General features: G+C 38.8%; 1 protein-coding gene and 1 long non-coding RNA gene across 2 annotated transcripts in view; one reads left to right on the forward strand and one right to left on the reverse strand.

Annotated features, from left to right (window-relative positions):
• Nucleotides 1-17947, reverse strand: part of LOC127638144 (transmembrane protein 47-like) — a 37222-nt gene extending 19275 nt beyond the window's left edge. Inside the window, exons 1-2 of the mRNA XM_052119530.1 lie at nucleotides 17641-17947; nucleotides 2323-2463 (exon numbers count right to left, since the gene is read on the reverse strand). Of these exons, the coding sequence (XP_051975490.1) occupies nucleotides 2323-2463; nucleotides 17641-17836 (337 nt within the window). The 5' untranslated portion in view covers nucleotides 17837-17947. The remainder of the gene's footprint in view (nucleotides 1-2322; nucleotides 2464-17640) is intronic.
• The window catches only part of LOC127638167 (uncharacterized), a 45344-nt gene that overhangs the window by 761 nt on the left and 17665 nt on the right, over nucleotides 1-26918 (forward strand). The window lies entirely within an intron of this gene.

The raw sequence follows: 26918 nt of genomic DNA on the forward strand, positions 1-26918 counted from the left end.
TTCATTAATGTTTTTACCCACTTCCTGTGGCTAAAATTGGCATGTGTTAATTTCCAAGAGGTACATGCTTGACTTGACTGCTCATTCTAGCACAGAAACTGATTGTGTGGAGCACCGCATGATTGTTCATTACATGCAATGCATGACAAAATAAACATGGGAGCGGATTTACTGTACGGAGAATGGAGACTTCACCCGCAAGTAGTGAACCAGGTGCGGAGAGATCCGGACTAACTGCTGTATCTCTTGGCATTGCCTGAAAAACTCTCTGTCATCTGAACCAGTGTCAAACTAAACCACGAGTGAGAAATAGTGTGTGCACGATAGAGAATGAAGGACCTGGCCATTCAGCATGCTGCACTCAGGTATTCTTATAGAGACTAACGCCCGCCAGAGAAAATTATAGTTTTGAGATTTTAAACTTCAGCAAATTAAACTTCAGCATTCAATATGTTTTATATCTGTATGTATAGTGTCTAATAATGTATTGGCAATGTATGCTTGAGTTTCTCTTGTCAATATAGTTTGATATAAATAAAATTTCCCATTTTATCCTATAATTTAAAAGAAGTCTTCTGGAAAACGGCAGAAGATTTTGCCCAAATTTAATTACAGCATGTCCACTGAGTTTATGACATACAATATAAACAATTGACTTGTATCAAAGATTTATACTTGTAAAAATGTTTCAAATGAAATCTATATGCAAAAAACTGATCATTATAACATGTATATATTTTAATAATATAAATAAATGATGACTAACCAATTTCTTGCAACTTCTTTAATGAAAGTATAAAATAAATATTTGTATTATTATATTTTTATGTTTATTTTAATGTATATAATTAAAACCATAATTAATCGTGATTAGAAAAAAATATATAATTATTTAAATTAGTAAAATTGACTAGCCAATGGTGATTCTTTCTCCAATGTGTCCGTAGAGGGTTGAGTATGGTCACATGCACTTTAAAAGTGCTGTTTCAGTCGGACTAAAACAAAAAAAATTATTTTTAAAATGTCATGGAAATGCTTTAGTCAACAGTCCAATTTGTGCTTAGTCGGACTAACAGACCTAGATCATGCGACTCTAGCACGACTTCATCCAGCATGTATACACCTTCACTGAAAAATGAATGGCTTTGGCATTGTGAATATGTTAAGCATTACGAACAAATGGTCTCCCCCCCATAATAATGCATTACGGATAAAATGGTTACGGGAGCATCATATCAAATCATAAGAGTATCAAGGGGAGAACCGCAATCTGTTTTCTCTTTTACCATGATGATTTAGATAGATCTTTGACTTTTGCTTTGATCTGTTTCAAGCTTACTTCAAAAACATTTATGTGCCACACACACCCGCTAGAGGCGCTGCTCGCTCACTCTAAATGAAGCGATGAATGCAGACTATCTTTGATAACACAGTCTTTTGCAGTTTAGTAATATTGCGATTTTAATCTTAATTCAATCAGAAGTACAACTTTAATGGATACTGTAACGATGTCACAAGATCAAAGACGAGATCAAAGTCTGCACGTTTCAAAGCATTTTCAGTGTTTTTTACGTTTTTTTCAGAAAACGTCCATTTTATTCAAATCCGTAACGCACGTTCATTTCCCAATCTAGACTGGCAAAATACTTGTCTAGACTGAACATTTTCTGATGTCTGGACTCAATCTGCAGGGGTTTATAACTACAGTATACATGCATATGGTTTGATATACTGGTAATGACTACTTTCCATGAGCAGTTACATTTCATGTTTAGACATCCAATGTCATCTCCATAAAGCTGGAATGGCCCACAGGTGACACATGACCTCAAATATTCAGCTGCAAATTGTGACATTTATTTATTGTGACAGATAGATGAAGACTGTAGCTTGACTTTGCAAAAACCTGCTGAAGATTAAATATTGTAACTGTGTATGAAAACATACCAAGTGTTTGATATCAAATCTGGCATGACACGTTTTGAGGTATCAAGTTAAGCACACATGAGATTTTAGAGCTACAATTTTCAGCGAATAACTTCGGTCTGTTCTGCAAAAAAATAAATAAAAAATAGCTTCAAACATATTGCTTCAAACGCGCACTAAGAGCTTTTTGGAGCGTGACGGCCCTTGTAATTTCACTGTATGAAATGTATGTGCCTCCTTGGGATGAATCACTTCTGCTCTATTCCTCATTAGTAAGTCGCTTTGGATAAGAGCGTCTGCTAAATGAATCAATGTAAATGTTATGACAATGCTACAAATAAGATGCATTTAAGATGTAGACCTGTATTTAGCACTGTCAACGTGGATGTGTCTTACCTGCTGTGAAGAGGAACACTGCCACCATACGATAGTGCTTCCTGTGTGTGCCTTTACACAAAGAGATGAGTGCGATGAGGAAGGCCACTAATGTCACTGATGCCCCAGCTAATAATAACACCAATGTGGCTATCTGCCAGTCTGAAAGAGAGAGAGACACACATAGAATCAACAATTAGCTTTAAGGGATATTCCGGGTTCAATACGTTTAAAGTTGAGCTCAATCGATAGCACTTGTGCCATAATATTGATTACCAAAAAAATAAATACATTTTTGGGGTGATTTGCATCACTTTGTTGCTTCTATCTTGGTGTGAATGGGTCATAACACATATAGCTCTGTCAAACAATCTAAACATCTTGAACTCCACAGACGCCATTATTAAGCAAACAGATGTGTGGAAACACCATTGTCTTTACACTTCTCTCTAAAGTATCTGCCAAATGGGGACATGCAACCCTAAACACTCACTTAACAACCTTGTGCACCAATGGTGGAGGAGAACTGACAACGTTCTTTACCTTTGGAGGTGTAAAGCAAGCATAACAACCAAACAAATGTGTGTTGACATAGCTGGATGAAGGCAATCACATGTAGAACACCTTCACACTAAAGCTTTTGGTGTGGACATGCGTATGTTTTATTTTAGAACTCGGTTTGTTTGATTGGTGTGAAAGTGGTTTATCGAACTTAAGTGCACATCGGGATACGGTTACAGCTGGGGTACTGTTAATGTAGCCTCCAGTAAGGTTTGTAATTGGTGTGAAAGCAATCCAAACTAATTTGCAGAAGTGAACTACTTTTGATGATTGTTTTAGTCTGACTGAAATTACATTACGTGTTAACATGCCGAATGTGTCCTAACTAGAAATTTAGTGGTGATGGTTTTGATTCATTATAGTGACACGATTCTTTTGATTCCATTCATCAAAAAGATTTGTCCACATTCGTTCATTGATTTGTTCATTGACCATTTCTTCAAGTTACACCTTTGCACCTGGAGATGGTGCCAAATGGCCATCTTTTAAGTAATTGCATTGAACCAAGAGCAGTCATTCACGAACCAGAAAAAGTCTAAATATCCTTTATGCATATTTGCGTGTCTACAATTCTACTAAGAGACTTCAGCACTGCAGAGGGTTTAAGTGGGTTTACAAATGACAAAGGATATCTATCATGAACTGAACTGCAGAGCAAGACTTTTTATCAAGCTATACAAAAAAATCAATAAAAAGACAACAATATTAGCCCAAAAAATTCAAATGAGTTTCAATAACGTCCATATGTCATTGTAATGTGTGTCCATCAATCACTTTTATTCATAATTCATCTGGCCCATTTTCTTGTTGAACAAGAATGCCAAACTGAACGACATACCTCTTATAGTTCAGCCGTTTAGCAGATCCTCATTCATGAACGAGATGACTGAGTCGTTCATTTCATTCGCGAATGAGTTTACCAGTACATTCAGTTTGTCAACTCTCATCTCGTTCTGTCTCAAATGGCCGACGAAACTTGTTCAATGAAGGCGTGTATTCATTCAAGGGGTCAAACCAATGATATGCTCCTTCACATCCCGCATTGGAATGCTACTGGCTCATGCTATAGACAGTTTTTACAGGCAAGAAAAGCTACAAAAGTGGTCTCGCGCTTCAAACTACAGCTTATTAGCTTCGAAAGGGAAATATGTAAGTGAATGAGAAATATGAGTCAGTGTATGGAGGTGAGCAAGAATGATTCGCTCACTTAAAAGATTTGTCAACAAAGTCAGATTCATTCATGAAAGAAACATCACTACGGTAAATGCGGTTATGTGTTTGTGTTTCATGACTTAATGTGTATTTCCACACAAAACTTTTCATATGGACTCCAGTTGAGGCTGCACTTCTGATTCCTAAGCCTTCAAAACCGCACCAATTCTCCTAGGGACACATGGACACAGTTTTTCTTGGTTGTTGGCAGATAAGATGTTCCAAGCTTCTTGGAGAATTCACCACAGGCTGTCTCAATTGCTTCTGTCTCTTTATGTAATCCCAGACTGACACAATGTTCAGTGAGGGGCTTTGTAGGGGAAATGACATCTGTTGCAGTGCTCCCTGTTCTTCTATTCTATTCGCAAAAGTAAAGTTTGGGAGTCTAAAATGTATATTACATATTGACACACTACAGCTAAAGATATAATAACCATCTTAAGACAAATGTTTTTGTTAAACACCTTATGTGCTTAACAAAAATGTAAGACTGCTGCACAGTACTGTATCTGCTACTCAAACACATAACTGGTGATTGACTACATATGAAACATCAAATATTATGAAATTAAAATGTGTTATCAATGATTTTATGCCTCTTTCTATGAGTAAATTTCACATGAGATCAATAAAAGAAGCTGTTTTAACTACTCGATTATGATTTCAAGTAATATATATGCAGTAGAAAATATGTAACTTGTTGTGTAACACTCTGAATTCATGGAGCTAATGCGCTAACACGCTAAACACAGCCATAATATGCAGTGATTACACTCTGTTATTGCCATTTATGATAACACTGACACTACTGCAAAGATGGCCGTATTAAAGAGTGTTAATGGGTAGAATACAGACAAAAAAATTAGGATTAGCATATCTTTGTGCAGATGTGTGAATAGCTTTCAGCTGAAGACATCACATGAGTGAAGCAGCATACAACAAAAGTGAATGGGCACTTAAAAGTGATTGAGTAGATTTGATTACTATTGTAGACTAATAAAAAAACCTCACCAGCTCACTTATAACTGATGCAGATTTAAAACGGTGCAGATTTAGTTATTTATGCAGGGGCCCAATGTTATGAGTGCCCAAAGACGAGATCTATGCAATCCATTTGTCCCTGAATAGAGTCTCTTTTAATATCTTTTCTGTTCATTACAGTCAGTTATCAAAAACTTAAATTTAAATATAATCATGCATAGCATGGATGAAGTAAAGACATCTTGTTAACATGCACTCGTTTACAGACACTCTTTACAGTACAGACGGTTTTCTTAAAGAGACAGTACCGGTTTTTAGTACGTGTTCAACAAATCAATGTAAATACTTTAAATAGTACCATTTATGCATGTAAACAATAAATATGTAAGAAAATATAATATATGCAATATAACATCATATTTATTGATGGAATACATGGTTGAATTTTTAAAAAGCAAAAATGAGACCAAAATGATCAAATAAGATTTGATACTGGAAATATATTGCATCTATTGAACCTGCATGATAACGGCACAGTGTAAGATTTAGAAACTCTACATATCATCTGACAACACACATAGCAGATTGGACACTGCTTTCTGCTGCCCGGCTTAGAATTGTTCTGAGAGAGGGTAGTTACAGTGAGCATGCTGGATTGCTGATTTGACATAAAAACTCTGGTTAAAGAAAAGTTCTTACACTATATGCCAGACACAAAGTTTATGCCGCCTCACACACACTTATCAAAAGTCCTTTTTGCCCATATTTCCACTGAAGTCTAATCCCACTTCACTTGCCCCAAATAAGGCATGAAAGGATCAAATTACAGGCTAATTTCTCAGGGGTTCAAGGTTTGTGTGTGTCTCAGATTCAAACACAAATTATATGCATTCACACACTTCACCTAATACACTATACAGTATTTCTCTCGTATTTCTTAGCACTTTTTTTCGTTCAGTCTCTGCGTCTCCTCCAGGGTGCTGGGTTTTTAATGAGCTGTGCCAAAAAGAGCAGTGAGGCAGCAGAGAGCTCAATACAGTCATGACAGCCAATCATGGGTGTGTGAGAGAAAGAGACAAGGGCTTTCCCAGGGGATCAATGCAATTGATTATTCATTGAGCAAAGTTCTCACAGTGTAAAGAGAGAGAGAGAGAGATAATGGGACCAAGAAAACAATTCTGAGTTGGTTTCTACCTGTTCAGAGCTTGTAGCTATCACCCGAACATCCTTAACTAGATTGTTACATTTCCTGAAGAAAGTGTGAGAGGTGCTTGCATGGCCAGAACTCACGGCCATGATGCTAGGGTGTTGTGAGTGGTTGCTATGTCTTTGCTAATGTGTTCAGAGTGGTTGTTAGCACATTGCTATGTGATTGCTACGGTGTTCTGAGTGGTTTCTTACCGATCCAAGTCAAAAGAGCCCGCCCAAAATTTCTATACAGGTTATCTCATTTTGTAACAGTTAATATACAAGGCAGAGCAGAAGGAAAAAACTAAAATAAAAATTAACTTGCCATTTATCAAGCGAAAAAAACTTTGCTTGATGCAGAACAATTTGGAATAATGTGACACTGTGCGAAAAGTGGATGGAAACTAGGCCACTATGTTGTTATCGACAAAGTGAAAATGTGTAAAATAGTTTTTGAGAAATTTGCCGTCTTCTGCCTATTTCCATTCAAATGGCCTTTTATCCATAAAAATGGTGTGCATGGTGACGTCATGCCTAAAAAAACACTTTGTCGCATAAGGTTTGGTTTATCGCAAAATAAATCTGCCTTTAAGCCGTTTCCATACAGAAATGTGTGTATAGCACTAATTCGCCTCCCAATTCCTCCGACGTTTTGGTAAAATGTGGAGAGTATTGAGACAATTCATCGAAATTAGTCAGTTTACTATCATTTTAATTTCATAAATAAAAGCAATCAGAAAATAAGGAATTGCAATCAAAAGGGAGCAGTTGCCCTTCTGATGGGACCTGATATTGGTCCTGATGTTGCACCTATCTCAGGTTGCCACCGGTTCTGTCCCGAAAGCGAATCGTCATGGCCCTGTTCAAGTTGGGAACCTGCACCAAATAGTGGTGAAACTTTTGGTCTTAGTAAAAGAACCATCCATCCATGTGTATATTTTACATATGAGACATTCCTGATATTCAACAGGCTATTTTGAATCATCATTTAATCTAAAGCATCACCATCACAACTGCATTATGTCCCGCTTATTTCTCCAGCAACTTTTAACGGCCAACTGAACTTGATTGTCATCAAACATTTATTTTAGCATCATAATGCAATTTAGATTTTCTGAAGAAGCTCAGCAAATGTGATCCAAGGTAAAGAGGGTTACTCTTAAAGTAAAGTATCTACATATTAGGTCGACACTTGTGAAATTTCAGTGATCATTTGCATTTCCTTCAGCTTTATTTTGATGCGCTAAAACTTTTTTTTGCAAAAAATCCTTTGATGGAAACATAGTTAATGTAACAGTCACAGGGTTCTCTTTGCAGTCTGAACTTTTTCAGAATCTTGAATCTTTGTGACACCTGCAAAAAAAAAACAAGCTAGTCGCAGTAGGAGTGCAAAAGAGCATAGGTGTCTTGACCTGCATTTTTGTAACTTAAAGGAATATTCGTGGTTCAATACAAGTTAAGCTCAATCGACAGCATAATCTGTGTGGCATAATATTAATTACCACAAAAATTCATTTACTCCTCCTTTTATTTAAAATAGCAAAAATTGAGGTTACAGTGAGGCACTTGTAATCTTTGTTTTTTAATCAGATTACAGTTACTGACTTTCAAGTTCAAGTTTTTTGTATCCCGAGGGGAATTTAGTTTGCACTCAGAGATTTAACAAAATACATAGAGAAATACTGAAATATATAAAAACACAATACATTCACATAATACATGGTCATACATCCCTCCCCGCTGGTTATCTTCTATCTTTTCTCACTAAATTCGGCATTCGAATAGCTGCTGGGACAAAACATTTTTGAACTAATCTCTTATTTTATTACCTAAAACGGTACCCAGAGGGCATCAGTGAAAACTGTCCAGATAGGGTGAGGCCTGGTTGAGTGATGAGGTTGACAATTATTTAACAATAACAGCCCATCAGGCACCAACAATCATCCATGCGATTATCTAATCAACAGTGCAGTGCATCAAACCATGCAGATACGGGTCAGGAGCTTCAGAAAATTTTCACATCAACCATCACAATGGGGAAAAATGTGATCTCAGTGATTTGGACTGTGGCATGATTGTTGGTGCCAGACTGGCTGGTTTGAATGTTTCTGTAACTGCTGATCTTCTGGGATTTTCACACACAACATTCTCTACAATTTACTCTGAATGGAGCCAAAAACAAAAAAACATCCAGTGAGAGGAAGTTTTGCTGATGGAAACACCCTGTTGATGAGAGAGTTCATCAGAGAATGGCCAGACTGGTTTGAACTGACAAAGTCTACGGTAACTCCGATAACTGCCCTGTACAATTGTGGTGAGAGAATGAGAGAATGTTATTCTGAGTTGCGGTTTGCCGCCGTTTAGCGGCACGAGGGGGACCTACACATTATTAGGCAGGTGATTTTAATGTTGTGGCTGATCGGTTTATACTGTGTAGTTGAGTGCACAAATTTGCATTCCCCTTTTGTCTCATAAGTTTTCACACCCTTTTCAGAATTTATACAAATATAAGAGATAAAATATATATTTTTAGTACTGTCCTTCAGAATCTACAAAACAGTTATTTACATAAAATATAGTATGCATATAGTAGTGTGTTGCCTTCTTGAGCATCAATGAATGTTTGCACCTTGTGTAATAGTTGTGTATGAGTCCCTCAGTGGTCCCAAGTATCAAAAGATGGATCTCACATGGGAGTACACACACACACACACACACACACACACACACACACACAGCCTTGCAGATTTATTCAGACCCCTGACAATTCTGTCAAATTACAGAATGGTACACTGAATTTTCATTCTGATTGATATTTTATTTTAAAACACTGAAACTCAATCAATTGTTGTAAGGTGACATTGTTCTTTTGTTGGGAAATATTTTTATGAAAAATACAAAACTGAAATATCTTGCTTGCATAAGTATTCAACCCTCACACATTAATATTTTGTCAAGCCACCTTTTGCGGTAATAACTGCTTTAAGTCTTTTGGGGTACATATGTACCAGCTTTGCACACAGTGACAAAGATTCACAGCCTGACCAATGATCATTCAACAATGGGTTTTTTATCCAGAAAATGTGATTGCCATAATGATTCACAGGTGGATGCCAATGGTAAAATAATTGTGTCCTCATTAGGGCATTTCTTTCATCGGTGTAACCTGGCAGCTTCCACAGCACAGGGGTTGAATACTTATGAAAGAAAGATATTTAAGTTTCTATATATATATATATTTCCCAACATAAAACCGATGTCATCTAAGAATAATTGATTTTGAGTTCCAGTGTTTCAAAATAAAATATCAAACAGAATTAAATTTCATTGCTCCATTTGTAATTCAGTAATATGAGATGATTGGTCAGGGGTCTGAATACTTTTGAAAAGTGGCGTGAGATACACTGGCACTTCAATAACTCACAAGATGATATCTGACGAAACGCACACATCCAGACTTTGAGATTTTGAATTATTATTGCAATAGTTTATTTTTGGTCGCATTTGCGACCATTTTAGTCGCAGTGTGTAGCCCTGTAGCAAGCACCATTAATTAGAGCTGGGCGATATATCTAATGATTTTGCTGATGATATAAGATTAAGCAATATCGTAAATATCGCAATGATTTTAACATGCTTTTTATCTGCCCATTAACTGTGCATCAGTAGACTAATTTTACGATCCTTCAGGGCTGCACAATGAATCAATATAACATTGAAATGGCGACATGTGCTTCGGAATAAACTTGTGACGCGCTAATCTGTGTGCATGCGCGGAGCTCATGGGCTGGTGTTTTTAGTGCTTTTAGAGCAGTTCACATGCATTGTGAAAAACATACCGTAAGTTTAAGCAATTGTGCAACTCCAAACATTAGAAACAGCTACAAGTTGTTATACAAAATCTACAAATGCAAAACAGTTAACCAAAAAGGAGGAGATGGTTTCACCAGATGCGAAACCTTGTAAACTTCACAATGCACTTTCAGTGTCAAAATAAAAGCTCCAGGTGAATGTGAAGTAGGTACCTAATATAGATTCCTTTTGTGTAAAAAATTCTGATCCTCAAAATAACAATGATAATTCAGAATTACATTATAATAATAAACTTTAAATAATAATTTTGTATAATGCAATGTTCAACTAGATTCCAAACAAATAACTGAAGAGTGAAGTAGTGTTTGTACACCGTTTTCATTTACACATTTTTTTTTTACTTGATGCCTTTAAAATATTTTATCTGCTTGGATACAATGGCTATTTGGATGAAATGATGGTTCCTCTAATTATATAATTGTGTGATTATAGTATAATTTTTATTAAATTAGAATGCACAATAGGTCTCAGAATTTTGGAACACACTGCACATCTACTCCATTTCAATTCTAGATCTGAGCATACAGCCGTGGCCAAAAGTATTGGCAGTGACATACATTTTGTGTTTCGCAAAGTTTTCTGCTTCAGTTGTTGTGGTGTTGATTCACATTGTTTCTAGATTATAGTGCAGAGTGATTAGATGGATTTTAATTAATTGCAAAAAGCTTTATTGGCCAACTATCACAAAAACCCAATTTCACAGTTTTTTGGCCCTGGCACAAAATGACCAGCTAACATAATTTCACTAATCATATCAGCAGCACCTGGGAAAGTGTGAACGAGTACTAGTCAGGTGAAATCACTGATAAGATTATAAGAGCAGACTGATTGCTATAAAATGAGGGAAGAAATGCTTCCAATCATTTTGTTCTTGTTAGCAATAGTTACCTCTAAAAAAGACGTGCAGCCATCATCGCTTTGCATCAAAATGGCCTCACATGCAAGGAAATTGCTGCAAAGAATATTGCACCTGAAAGAACCATTTACCGGATCATCAAGATCTTCAAGGAGAGAAGTTCAACTGCAGTGAAGAAGGCTTCAGGATGTCCCAGAATGTCCAACAAGCGCCAGGACCATCTCTTCCTTAGGAGTCAGCTATGGAATCGTGTCTCCACCAGTGCAGAGCTTTTGGACAATGGCCTGGTGTCTATAAGAGCAGCATAGATGCCACTTCTCTCCAAGAAAAACATCAAGGACAGATTGATATTCTGCAGGAAGTACAAGGATTGTACAGAAGAAGACTGGTGTAAAGTTATTTTCTCTGAAGCCCCCTTCCGACTGTTTGGGACCTCTGGAAAATCGATAGTTCGGAGAAGAAAAGATGAAAGCTACCATGAGTCCTGTGTCGTTCCAACAGTGAAGCATCCTGAGACCATCCATGTGTGGGGTTGCTTTTCATCCAAGGGATTGGGCTCTCTCACAACTTAGCCCAAAAACACTGCCATGAATAAAGAACGGTATCAAAACGTCCTGCAAGAGCATCTTCTCCCAGCGATTCAGGAGCAATTTGGTGATGATCCGTGTATTTTTCAGCATGATGGAGCACCATGACACAAGGCAAGAGTGAGAATGAAGTGGCTCGGAGTTCATTACATTGAAATGTTAGATCCGTAGCCAGGCAACTCCCTGGATCTTTATCCCATAGAGAACTCTGAGCACTAATAAGGCAAGAATGGATAGGCATCAGTCAGGATTTGGCCCAGAAGCTGATATCCAGCATGCCAGAGCGAATTACAGAGGTTATGAGGAACAAGGGTCAACTCTTTGCATATATTGAATGTTTTTGCCAATTAAATCCTTTAAAACTCATGAAATGTTTATCATTGTTTTCCAGTGTACCATAGAAACATGTGAAAAAATTATCTACAAATACCGAAGCAGCAAACTTTGCAAAACACGAAATTTACGTCACTGCCAATACTTTTGAAAAGAAAATGTAACCATGAGTTTGTTAAGTAGGGCTCTCCAAACTGAGTCAAAAGAGGACATTTAACTGACCTTCAAGATCAATGGACTATGAAAGAGACAAGGGAAGGAACAGGTGTGTCCTCATTGAAGATGACCCTCAAAGTAGGCAACAATAGAGCAAATGTGTGTGTGTGTGTGTTTCTGAGTGTGTGTCTTTCTCTCAGTAAAACCTCTTATCTCCATCCCACAATACACACAACCCCATTCAGTGTAAATTTGAGCATATATCCTCAAGCATTCCCTTAGGACAGATCTGTATAGTGTGATAGGCTGATGATAAAAGAAAATGAAGACACACAGAATGAGAGACTAGAAAGCAACACTCATATTGCCACAAAAAACATCTCCAGGGTTCTCTTATATACTCCCGCACACACACACACACACACACGCACCCACTATCCCCTATGAGGAGCGAGCTGTAGCCTCATTATCATCAGAAGCTGCTGTGGGATTGTACAGATTGCCATCTTCACAGCAGTGTATACCAGCAGGACATTGAGAGAGCCAGATAAAGACACAGTAAGAGAGAGAATGCGCCACAGAACTGTCACAAAACATGCCAGTGACCAAACTTCGGCACAGCAGTAGAAAAGCATTGTTCAGAAAACCATCTCTTAAAGCTCCTGCTTTTAAAAACACTGCTTGCAAAGGCATTCTCATGACTTTGTATGCAAGCAGTATTTGATTGACCTCAAAGGTCCATAGAAATACATTTTTTGATTCAATGTCTTGTTCATGGTGAATGTTAGCTTTTGATGCAATAGGCCTTAAAGGAATAGTTCACTCTTAACCATTTTCTTCTTTCTGTAGAACACGGAGGTGTAGGAGAAAACATTCTAGCCACATTTCTATACAATGGAAATGAATGGAGTGGGGACTGTAGAGCTGCAGAAAAGACAGGAAAGGACACAAATGACCAAAAAAGTTGCATTTAAAACTTGTGTGCTATATTCACTGAAAACCTTAACCTCTGCCATAGCTCTTAAATTTTTTAACACAAAATACAGTTTTCAGCAAAAAAGTTAACACCTACATCACACATGTGAAAAACTAACTGCCCTCTTAAACTAAATAGCTGGTTGTGCCACCTTTAACGGCAACATCTGCAACCAAAGGCTTCAGATAACTCGATTTCAGTCTTTCACAATGCTGTGGTTTAGTTCAGCCACATTGGAGGGTTTGAGTATGAACTGCCAGTTTAAGGTCCTGCCACAGCATCTCAATCGTGTTTAAGTCAGGACTTTGACTAGGCCACTCCAAAACTTACATTTTGCTTCTTTTGAGCCATTCAGAGGTGGACTTACTCCTATGCTTTGGATTATTGTCTTGCTGCATAATCCAGTTGCGCTTGAGCTTCAACTCATGGACTGATGACCGGACGTTATCCTTTAGGATTTTCTGGTAGAGAGCAGAATTCATGCTTCCCTCAATTTTTGCAAGTTGCCCTGAAGCAGCAAAGCATCCCCACACCATCACAGTACCACCACCATGCTTTACATACCAGATGTAAAGGGACCCCTGTCTTCTAAACAGTTCCACTTTCAACTCATCTGTCCACAGAACATTCTCCCAAAAGCTTTGAGGATCATCAAGGTGTGTTTTGGCCAAATTCAGAAAAGTCTTATTGTTCTTCTGGGTTAGCAGTGGTTTTCACCTCGCTACTCTTCCATGGATGGCATTTTTTGCCAGTTTCTTTCTGATAGTGGAGAGAGGAAAGAGGCATACAGTTCCTTGGATGTTGTCCTTGGCTTTTTTGTGACTTCCTGGATGAGTCATCACTGTACTATTGGAGTAATTTTGGAAGGCCACTTCTGGGAAGGTTCACTACTGTGCTAAGTTTTCTCCATTTGGAGATAATGGCTCTCATTTTGGTTCTTTGGAGTCCCAGAGCCTTTAGCTTTGCAGCCCTTCCCAGACTAATGTATTTCAACACATTTTTTCCTCATCATTACTGGAATTTATTTTGACCTTGGCATAGTGTGCAACTGGGTGAAACCTTTTAGCCAACTTCATGCTGGTGAAAAAGTTCAATTTAGGTGTTGATTTGATTGAACAGGGCTGGCAGTAATCAGGCCTGGACTGCCTAGTATAGCTGAACCCCATTAGGAAAGCAGTTTCAAATATTTGGGGATTTAGTAACTAAGGGGCAAATACTTTTTCACACAGGCCGAGTTGGTATTAGATTTTTAGAAAAATTTTCAATATAATTCTATACATATATTGTCTGCAGGCGCTGCATGCTTCACAGTAAATGTGCGCACTCTTCTGTCATCTAATACAACAAGAACAGCGTGTGATGGATTTAAGCACTGGAGTCGTATGGATTACTTTTATGCTACCTTTAAATGTTTTTTGAGCTTCAAAGTTTTGGTCACCATTTATTTGCATTGTATGGACCTACAGAGCTGAAATATTCTTCTAAAGACTTTCATTTGTGTTCAGCAAAAGAGAGAAAGTCATACGCATCTGGTATGCCACCAGAGTGAATAAATGATGAGAGAATTTTCCAATTTGGGTGAACTATCCCTTAAAATGTTTGTCTGTTTCTCAACCACACCTATCATATCACTTCTGAAGATATGGATTAAACCACTGGAGTCATATGAATTACTTTTATGCTGCCTTTATGTGCTTTTTGAAGCTTCCAAGTTTTGGACCCCTTAGAATTATATTGTATGGACAAAAACACCTCATATATCCATTACAATATCTTTTCTTGTTTTTCACAGAAGAAAGTAAGTCATACAGGATTAAAACAAATTGAGGATGAATAAATTATGACATCATTTGTATTTTTAGGTAAACTACTCATTTAACTGAACAAAAAACGCATCCTACTGCACTTGGAGTCCAGTTCCACCCAAAAAAACATCCTCCTAAAAGAGTCTGAATACAAAGGCATTCCAGCCAGCTAGACAACAATAGTGAAGAACACATCCACCCGATCACAAAGCTCTCGGGGGTCGAAGCGAAGCCCAGATGACAAATGATTGCTCATAAATACAAAGATAAACTTTAACACTGTTAAATCGACATCCTTACAGAACGGTGCAACATGGACAGCTACATCATGGTAAAGATAGTTTGCTGTGTGAAATTCAGACTTTGATTGATCATAAACCTACTGTGAGCTGTTGTAGACATGCTATACTCTATGATTTGTGAATTCAGATGACATCATCCTCCACTCTGCAATCAGTCGATTCTTCATTTTCTTATGTAAATAGCTCAAAGTTTGAACACCTAGAAGACTGAAATCACTCTAATCTTGACCAGTCTGATTTGTGAATTTTTCCACAGCACTTTGATTTCCTGTCAACCCTTTTTAAGTCCATGAGTCAGGATGGTGACAAATGAGCCCGCCACTTTCACATTTCCAGCAAACATATGGAAGTCTTGGTCCATGCAAATTTACTTGTTTTAGAGCCTGATTTGTGAAAACTTTTCCAATCACATTTGGTCACGTTTGATTGCGTCTTACTGCTCTACCCGCATTGCCTTGAGTAATAATAGGAAATCAGCTTATAATTCTAAAAACTGGCCATCTTCACACGACACAGTAGGCTCAAAAAGTCCTTGATGGTTTGTGAATTTTTTTACAGATCAGTTGTCGTCTCTTAACCATTTTTTTTTTTTTTAAATTTCCTATTATTACTCAACACTGTAAAAAGAAAATCCTGTTGTTTTTACCAAAACAAATCTGGCAGTTGTGGTTGCCAGAATAATTATGTAAAAAATACAGTTAAAATGTAAACCACTTTACAGAACAACCTGTACATTTTACAGTTTAAAATGGTTGCAATTTACACGCTGGCACTGTAAAAAAAATTCATAAACATGCCTCCTGAAACTGTAAAAATATGTTGTTTACTTTATAAGGTATTTGTTACTCCCATAGTAACTATAGAAGGGCAGATGATGACACGAATTTCATCAATAGTGGCTCTTCCATGAGTAATGACCAATAAACATATAGAGACAGTGCTCAATGTCACTCACACAAACACTAAACACCATCAGGGTAACACATGTGAGATTTAAATAATGCAGTAAACATTAACTAAATTACATCAAATATAACACAGAACACCCCAGTGAACGTAACTGATATTAAAAATATGATGAAACATAACTATTCCCATAAAATATAATGAAATGTAATGGGTCACGCAGGGAATTGTGGGAACGCCCGATTACTGTTTTTTTTTACTGTAATTTAACAATAATTTACCGTAAAAAGTACATGTACTCTCTTGTTCTTTTTACCATTATTTATACAGGAAAATCGTACTTTTTACCTTTAAATAATTAAATTTTTACATAATTTTATTGTAAAAATTACTTTATTGTCTTTTAAAATATATTAAAATATTTTACTGTATTTTACAGTTAATATTTCTTAATCAATTAATATTTTATTTCTGTAGCATTTTTACAGTCTTTTACTGTTAAAATTACTTTTTTTTTTTTTACAGTGAAGGCAATGCGGGTAGAGCAGTAAGACGTAATCAAACGTGACCAAATGTGATTGGAAAAGTTTTCACAAATCAGGCTCTAAAACAAGTAAATTTGCATGGACCAAGACTTCCATGTGTTTGCTGGAAATGTGAAAGTGAAGAGGGCTCATTTGTCACCGTCCTGACTCATGGACTTATAAAGGGTTGACAGGAAATCAAAGTGCTGTGGAAAAATTCACAAATCAGACTGGTCAAGATTAGAGTGATTTCAGTCTTCTAGGTGTTCTACTTTGAGCTATTTGCATAAGAAAATGAAGAATCGACTGATTGCAGAGCGGAGGATGATGTCATCTGAATTCACAAATCATGGAGAATAACATGTAACATTATTTACATGTCTACAACAGCCCATAGCTGGTTTATAGCCAAAGTCTGAATTTCACAACGCAAACTATCTTTACCGTGGTGACGTCAACATCTCTTTCCGAAATGATTATTTTGGTTGATAGAAAGTACAGATGACACAATTGTTAAAAGTGTGCCCGGTCAAAACTGAAAAGGAAAACATAAAAGCAAAGGTATATTATTCTGTCACCCATGTGTGTGAGAGAAAGCCGTGTGTGAGAGAGTCAGATCTAACAATGTTGGGTTCACGGACAATCACCGTAAATTCCGCACATTTCTCTGGTCGAATCGCGACGATAATAGTCATATTCATAGTGGTATCCTCACAATAATGGCTTGTTTTTGGCAATATTTGGAGTTTCTGGAAATAAATATTTCTCCAGCTGTTGCTTGTCCGTTATTATAAACATGTATGTTGACAGCGCTCACGTGCAGCGGGTAAACAAACGAAAACATCGTCGACCGCTAGCGCGCGAATACTTATACCAATGTAAAACGGTAGGCTACTGTATCGAGAATAATGCTTACGCAAGTTCAAGGTTGGGTGTTTTTGTTAATGACTCACAACAAAATTACATACATTTGATCCATTCACCAGTGTTTACCATTTGAACGCGGTGCCGTCAACAAAACACATAGGTATGCATTTCCCTCCTCAAAATAATATTGGATAGGACATCGGCATGCTTACCAGATTTGAGGGTGGAGATGCATTTCCAGTCGCTCTCGATCTCCCTGCATGACTCCCATAGAGACAGCGCGTAGCCCTCCGCCGTCACCCACGCGGGGCTCAACAGAGCAACAATGTCCAGGCAAAGCGCGAGAAACACGCAGAGAAGAGCGATCAGTTTAAACGGCCGGAACACGTACACATCGTTCACGGACATCTTCTCATAGCAGACTGTTTGGAGTCTCTCGTTCGCGTTGGGATCAGAAGCAACGGTGTTGTGCTCGTACTTCGGCAGTAAAGTTAGTCTGTGAAGAGTTGAGCCAATGATACTTTCCAGAGCGCTTCAAACGCTCTGCGGGCAGTGGAAATAACGCGCCACCCAACGACCAATAGAGAAAACAGCAAACATTGAAACGGGGAGGTGGAAGTGAATTTCAAGAGAACTATGTTAGTCATCCTTATAATCGGCTTTAAACGTGAAAAATCTTAGAGTTGAGATGTCTTAAAAGAGACCTGACCCGGACAATGGGGAAGTTGTCACAGTAAATTATTGTTTTCTCTAACAGTGGTTATCTATTTTGGTTTCAAACACAACATGAATTGTCTGAGTTGCATTATTTAAATATTGCTGAAAAGCATGCAATTTCAAATCGACTCAGTTATTAGATTTAAGTTCATCCAACATCATTTTATGGATAGGCTACAATATTAAGTAAAACCAACAGAAACATAATTGCACTTGTAAGTGAATTGATAAAGTTGACTACATTAATCTAACTAAACCTTTTATTTTCAGGTATGATATAGATTGTGGAGTAAAACCAGGGCCGTTTCTAGCTATAATCAGTATAATTGGCTGCTTAGGACCCCTGAGCATCCACGAGGCCCCGCAAAGCAAGCTTGTTTTTTATTTAAATTTTAATAATTAAAACAATTATTTGTAAATATCCTAAAAGTTGTGAGTAAGACTCACACCAGGTTCACACATCCTCCGTGAGTGGTACGGTCGCGTTGGACGTTCACATTCACATTTCAGCATACTTGGTCGTGATTGGTTAATGTTTTGTCTATACTGTACACCTAAACAGAATGGCAAAATGTCCGGCAGTTTATTAATTCTTTCCTTTATTAAGTTATTTTATTGAGTTTACTTGCATGCAGACATATAAATTATAGTGTACTATAGGTTTGGTTTGAATAATTGTTATTTGCTTTTAGTGTTCTACTGCACCCAGAGCAAAAATAGGCTCAACGCTGAAACTATCTTGTCACTGCTGGGTCTAAGATGCTTCTTGGATGCGTCACCTCATGACTCATGCTTGCAGTGTAAACGGTGTCATCTGTTAATACGGGTGCTGAAACGAAAACACGCCGCTCACGCCCCACTCATGGAGTATGTGCACGTGAACCCGGCAGCTTTAAAGACTCAACCTTGTGGCCTGTGAGGGAAGGGAGAATGTAAGTGCACAAAGAGAGAGTTGTATCTTTATGTGCATGTGCACGCTCAAAGGGTTTTGACATTTAAATAATTTAATTATTTAATTAAAGGGCCCCTTTGGCCATGAGATTTTGCAGTTCTTTCAACAGTAGATATGCTTGTTCTGGTTTCACGGTAGTGGGGACCAAACCGTTGAAACGTGGAGGACGGCAAACTAATTGAATTCTGTAGCCTTTTTCTACTGTCCTTAGGACCCACATGGAAACACCCGGCAGTAGCTTCCACGCTGCCAGGTTCTTTGAGATGGGTATCAATTTTGACACTTCCTGTTGAGGGGATGTCGAGTGTTCTGCGTCCTAGACTATGGCAGGAAGCAATGGAACACATTTAGCTGGAAACCTCTAACTCCCGAACTTCTCAGGCTGCTGAGGGCGACGAGCTGGTCCCCAGTCCTTACAAGGGGGAGCGCAATCCGCCACACTTTGTTTCTGAGCCTCCCTTCTGGAAGGACCGTGCCGGGGCTGGGTGGCCGGTGGCCCCTCCCCCTGAGTGCGGTGAGGAAGGAGTTGCCCGAAGGCTTCCTCATGACTCTTCGCCTCCTGAAACCTGGTGATGACTGTGTTCATCGAGTCACCGAACATGCCACAAGGTGAAACTGGGGCATCAAGAAAGAACACTTTGTCCTTATCTCTGATGCCCGAAAGGTTCAACCATAAATGTCTCTCTGTGCTGACCAAAGCAGCCATCAACCGGCCAATGGCGCAAGCTGTCTCTTTGGTCACATTTAGAGACAGATCCATGGCTCGATGAAGCTCTGAAAAAGCCTCTTCGTCGATCAACTATCCGCACTCAGGCCCTTCAACAGGTCAGCCTGGTACGCCTGTAACACTGCCATGGTGTGTAGGGCAGCACCAGCCTGACCTGCTGCCGGATAAGCTTTCCCCACAAGCATAGAGGTGGTCCTGCACGGCTTTGTGGGAAGAGAAGGTCTTTTTAATGACGATGCCGAGCCAGGTGAGAGATAACCCGTGAGTGTCTCTGAGGAACGCTCAGATGTAAGTAGCTCAAAGTCAGCGGATTCAAGAGATTCAATGTCCCCCTCATGAACCAAAGAGGCACCGGGGCGCGCTTCGAGATCATGAGAAGGACCGGTTGGATCTGGAGAGAGAGTGAGCGATAGGGATGGACCTGTCTCTCGCTCCTCAACCAGATCCATATGAGAGCCCCATGATGGAAGGATGGGCGCTGGCTCTCGGAAGTAAGCGAGATGAGTGCAACAACTTGCAATGCTTGCACCCGCCCCAACGCAAGAGCAGCATGTTCTTCCCAAAAACACACCAAACAAAACTGGTGTGTCCCCGCTTAAGCCATATGGAGTAAACACGGAAACACACACAGTTTGCCTTGCTTATTGCTCATGTTAAGGAAGAAAGAAAGGTTTTCTGCACAATGCCTAACAAATCTAACTCATATCAGAGGAAAGTCACTCCTAAAAGACATTCAAAGCGCTAAATCAGCGCAGCATCAAAGTGTAGCTTTTGATAGGGAACATGAATGTAAACCATCTACTTGATTAGCTGGTGTTTGTTGTCATGCAATACACTGCCGCAATTAGTTTTGTAGTTGTGTTCTTTTTCAAAGGTACATGTTTTCAGACATTTCTGATATATAACTAAGGTGTAGACCATACTATTGTCACAATAGACATAGTGTAGATTAGCTCACAGACTTGATGGTATCTTTGTTTCAGTTAATTAGCTATAGCAAGCTGATGGTAGCTGCAGCACTGGAACCAAATTAGTCTCATCTGCATTATTTTCAAGTGTAATATTGAAATATTTAGGGGCATCAAAGGCACCCAGGGGTACACAAATTCTTTGTAAATAGCCATTTTGTATGTAATCATGACATACAAAATGGCTAATACAAGAGCCTGTGACATAACTAGTTTTCTCACCAGTCACTGAATATAATGTTAAAGATAAAACATTTAGGAGGCATCAAAGTAGGATTTGCTTAGGGCCCCGATATGCTCAGACACAGATCTGAGTAAAACCAACATACATATTAATGTTAATATATATCCTATATAAAGCTTGATAATCACATACATTTACATTTATTCATTTGGCAGACACTTTTACATTTACATTTATGCATTTGGCAGACGCTTTTATCCAAAGCGACTTACAGAGCACTTATTACAGGGACAATCCCCAGAGCAACCTGGAGTTAAGTGCCTTGCTCAAGGGCCCAACAGTGGCATCTTGGTGGTGCTGGGGCTTGAACCCCGACCTTCTGGTCAGTAACCCTGAGCCTCAACCACTGAGCCACCACTGCCCACAAGTGTCTGATACCCAGATCTGCTGGATCTTTAGATTTCAGCCATCTCCTCTCAGCTGCCCTGATATCAGTCTGATGTTCACGAAGAACATTAGAGAGCCAGGGGCTGTGCGGTGTCATTTCTCTGGCCTAGAGAAAAGAGGACAGATGCTGTCTAGACAGGTTGTTAAAGTAGAGCTTCCTTGTGTCTGTGGCAGTGTTTTCATCCAGGGTGGAAAATAAGTTTTGTGTGGGAAGAGAGGTAGAGACAGCAGTTGAAATGCATGTAGGTGAAAGAGAATGGATGTTACGAGAAAGGAAACCAAAGGCGGAGTCTGTTTTAATATAGATGGGAGACTTGTGTTGAATTAAATAAAGCAGTGATCAGAGACATCTAAAGGAGTAACAGGAATATTTGTGTTGGTACAGTTACGTGTAAAAATTAGGTCCAGCTTGTTGCCCGATCTGTGAGTTGCTGTAGTGCTTAGTCTTTCTAAGTCAAACGAGGCCAGAAGAGTATGAAGTTCAGTGTCTTGTGGCTTGTCTTGGTGTATGTTGAAATCTCCAAAAACCACAAGTGGCCTATAATCTTCATGAAAGGAGGACAGCAGGACATCCAGCTGACCTGGAGGGTGATAAATGACAACAACATGGATTTTTGTGGGTTGCATTGTAATAGCATGGAATTCAAAAGAAGTATTGTTTCATAGAGAGGAGTGTGGTGAAAATGTCCAGTTGTTTGGAATGAGCAAACCTGTTCCCCCACCCCTATGTTGTAGGGTGTGAGAGAAGAATTTGTTGAAGAGAGCAGATGGTGTTGCTGTCTCCTCTGGACCTCTGCTGAGGGTGGGCTGTATGGTGAAGGCTGGAATGAAGTCAGCTTTATTCACAGCTGACTGGCAGTTCCAGAGTCCCACTGAAAATGAGAGCAGAGCAATTATCCAACTAAAATAACATCAGCTATGATCAAAAGAATCAATATGACCCAGTTCATAATACCTTTATATATTTGCTTTTATACATTTTTATCAAGTATCAATATATATAATGCAACCTATTCCTCTCAAATCAGTCAATAAACAGCAGGTTCTCGTTTTGACAATTTACCCCAAATTGTCAAAAGGATCAATTTGTGGTAATCAATTATTCCCCTGTTCAATAATGTGCCGAAACCCGGGACAGGTAAGAAGGTTGGTTGCCATGGACATCTCACTGCTGGGCGAAGTCATCCGCACCTTGGCTAGCATCCAGGAGACTCACCATCAAGCTCTCCAGTTCTTCCATCCAAACCTGCATCCTGCATCCGCGGGCTGCACTATCTGCCGGTCCCCCCTACCCCTCTCCATCGCCATTTTGCAGGATGATGTCTCCGCCACCACGAGGCCGGGAAGCCTGGGCCGGTCTGCTGGAGTTGGAGGGAGCTGGGACACGCCCAAGACCGGTGTCCGGTGATGGAAGTGGGGACGTGATTCCGGGTCCCCGACACACCACAGACCGCCCCCTATCGACCAGGGATGTGCTGTATACCGGTAAGAAATAAGGAGCGTACATACCAAGCCCTGGTGGATTCTGGCTGTAATCAAACCTTGATTCACCACGTCTTGATTCATGATGGTGCTTTGGGTGCAAAAAACAAGGTGATGGTGAGGTGTGTACATGGTGATGTTCATGAGTATCCGATAGTGACAGCAATTGTTCAAATTCAGGGAAAAAAGCATAGAGTGGGGGCTGCGTTTAATTCCCGCCTCACCCATTGACTGATTTTGGGGACCAATTGGATGGGTTTAAAAGTTTATTAAAAGCATATATGGATGGGTCCTGTAAACCAAAATCTCAGTGTGTGATGTGTGACGCGATTGCTGGGGTGGCGGAGCAGAGGCCATCTGCGGCTGCTCAGCATCTGAGGGAATCCTCCAGCATTCCCTCCCTTAGGGAATACCCAGAGAGGGATTTTCATCTAGAGCAGTCACATGACGAAACCCTTAAGCACGCCTTTGGCCAAGTGAGAGTGATCGATGGCCAGCAGCTCCAGCCTAAATTTGCACTCACTTCAGGGATCAGTTGTATCGAGTGAAGCAGCTAACTCAAACCCATGAAAATACTCCCCAGTTATTAGTCCTAAAGAGCACATTAAACACCTTTCCAGGTGGCTCACCATAATCCTATGGTGGGTCACTAAGGACAAGAAAGGACTCTGCACCGGTTAATGGGCCCCTTTTATTGGCCAGGAATTTGCGGGATGTGCTTGAAGTCATACGGGAGGTGTGGGAGGATGGACCTTCCCAAAGCAAAAATGAAATTCAATATGTCCTTGATCTTCGAGCAAAGCTACTCACGCTGGGGCAGTTGTCACAGGGAAATTTTCTCCAAGCTCTAGAGCACGGGTGTCAAACTCAGTTCCTGGAGGGCCACAGCCCTGCAGAGTTTAGGTCCAGTCCTGCTCCAAAATGCCTCCTTGTAATCTTCAAGCACTCCTGAAGACCTTGATTAGCTGCTTCAAGTGTGTTTCATTAGGGTTGGAGCTGAACTCTGCTGGACTGTGGCCCTCCAGGAACAGAGTTGGACACCCCTGCTCTAGAGAGTCGTACAAACCTTATATAACACCATATCGAGACTCCACCAGGAGACATACCGCTTGCCCGAAAAATGTGATTCAGGACAAGATTCAAAAATCAAAATCAAGAAATACAATGTGATGTGATACACATCATGATTGCCAAAATGTTCCTCAGGTCATTCGGAGCGCTCATGGTACACACAGTGCTTAGAGTCACAGCTTCAGACACCACTGAGTAACTGACAACAACTTATGAAGCTGAATATGTTGTTAAACTTGAATGATCGGCTTCAAGTAGCATGCTCTCTCTTCCTGCTTCCCATATACGGGCTGTCTTGTGAACATGCAAAAGATTGACAGCAATAAAGCGCCTCAAAGTCTTTTGATAAGTAAATAATCTGAAACTACCATTTTGTTTTAATGTTTACAGTGGCTTTCACATGCAGAGACAGGTGTGATGTTTCAGAACACCTAATTGAGTGATATCTGTCAGGGAAGAGGGACTTTTTCAGTATGCCATTTCATAAAAATAATTGCTTACAGCACCTATAAGTAGGCTGAAGTTTACATACGTCGACACGCATGTGACCTTCATCCAGCCATAATTAGTTCTGCCCTTTGCTGCTACCAGCTCTTGTGCCATTAAAATGAAGATGTCAGAAAGAGATATGGCAGTATTTGGAAAGATGTAGGAAGAAAGAGAGAGCAGAAGATTTCTGAGAAGGAAATCACAGTGCATTCATGAATTATAAATAAAAAGGCAGAATGAACATTTCTTTTAAAATCACACTCAGCATCGCCAGCTGAGTACTGGAACAGTGCGGCTTCATGCTCACACACAGAATCATTTGTGCTTCAGTACATACACTAATCAGCCACAACATTAAAACTACTGACAGGTGATGTGAATAACATTGATTATATCGTTACAATGGCACCTGTCAAGGGGTGGGATATATTAGCCAGCAAGTGAACAGTCAGTTCTTGAATTTCATGTGTTGGAAGCAGGAAAAATGGACAAGTGGAAGGATTGTGAGGGTTAGATGACTGGGTCAGAGCGTTTCCAAAACGGCAAGTCTTCTGGGATGTTCCCAAACAGGAACTCAGGAAAATGAATATTTCTTTTTTCAAAACCTTTTTTTTTTTTAAGGAAAATACATATAATTAAGTTTGATACACTACAGGCACCTTTTTTAAAGTCATGCGTGCATTTTTACACTGCTATTATGAGTGTAACCTTTGTAACCAAAGAAAAGAGCACAGTGCAAGAATGAACATGAAGAGAAAGTCACCAATGAATGGCACCACATTAAGCCTCGCAATGCATTTTTAATTGAAGTGAAATCAAAATCAGAATTACATGTCATACATCTTAAGTAGTCATATCATCTCTTTTATTAAGATCTGCCCTTATTGTTTTCTCAGAGATGGAAAACTAACAGTTTTACAGAAACAAAATGCTGTTGGAGGAATAAAAGCATGTACTGTAAGAAGGTGCTTTAAAGTGTGGACTTTAAAGACTTTAAAAGACCTTAAAAGACCTTGAACATAATGGATAATAAAAGGAATATGTTCCGCGGCCCATGGTCACCATGGTAACTACAGTTATTCTTGATGAAATCTTCTTAGTTATGAGTTTGAAAGAAATGTCAAAAGAACCTGGGAGGGGATTTAAAGATGCAAGTTGGCATTCATCACAACGCATTGCAAAATAGAGGCTTTAAACTTCACAGGGTGAATCACAGATTTGGTGTAGTTATTCATTCTTATGAGTGTGGATCAGAAGGAAAGTCAGAGGGGTTAGTGCTTTTTGTAAAATGATCATGAAAAAGGGAGAGATAAAGAATCACTGACGCTTGAATTACCGTTTTGACTTTTGTTCCACAGCTGTTCTTGGCACACATATGCAACTTAAAATGTATTTAATAACTGACGCTAGTATTTTGCAAATGTTTTTGTTGCAATGCTTTGCATTAATGCACATGCAGTAGATCTATTTGCAAACATAATATTCTGTTAAATAAGATAATACATGTACTTTTACAGTAAAATATTTTTTTTTTTAAATTATGATTTTTGTAAATAAAACTATGAGTTATCTTTTATATAAAAACAGAAAAAGGAAGTTTTCAGAAGTCTCTGTGTCATACAGGACAATATATTTTATTTACTGTAAGACGTTACTGTATGTTATGTATGTATGTTTGCTTATTTTTGTTATCAGTTATGTATGTTGGAGAGAATTTAGTACATTAGAGTGTTTTTGAAGTTGCTTAGTTAATGTGCATTGTATTATTTTAGTGTAGGTTGTTATACACAGATGGTGTTTAGTTTTTGTGTAACAGTCTATATGTTATTTATATGCGATGGCATTGGAAAACAATTTTCATGAAGTCATAAAATGACCTTCTATTTTACCCACCTGTGTTCTTATGGTGCATGATATATCTTTAAGTATAAAGCAGATTTAAGTAGTTAAAGTTGGTTGGTATGTTAACATGAATTAATGGTATACAGTTCTACATGCAGAAAATTGCCATCCTGTAATGCCTACAATAAAACAAGTATAATATTTTTGTGGTGAAGTTAATATAGCAGAAAAGTTGAAGTACTTCACTTCATTCAATAAATTAGTGCGAACTTGCAAATATTAAGTAAATTCTACATTTGTACTCAATTCAAACATGCATCAGTCCTAAAGTAGAAAACCTTGTCATATTTATTTGTTAATTTGAATACATTTCACAGGTATATAAAAAAGTTAATTTTACTTCCCGTTTGCACTGTGCTTGAATAATTAATGAGCTTGCATGTTTTCCCTGTTTGCAAGTTTATTTACACCGTAAATGGAAACACTATGATGCGAATAAAATCTCTAAAATGCACATAAAAAACGTATATGCTTGCTTGAGCTGCGTACATTTTTACGAGAAGAAATGCACATAAACTATGATGGAAACACGTTTACTGAATAAACTTAAA

This window comes from Xyrauchen texanus, chromosome 4, assembly GCF_025860055.1.
Source record: "Xyrauchen texanus isolate HMW12.3.18 chromosome 4, RBS_HiC_50CHRs, whole genome shotgun sequence".
In the NCBI taxonomy this organism is placed as follows: Eukaryota; Metazoa; Chordata; class Actinopteri; order Cypriniformes; family Catostomidae; genus Xyrauchen; species Xyrauchen texanus.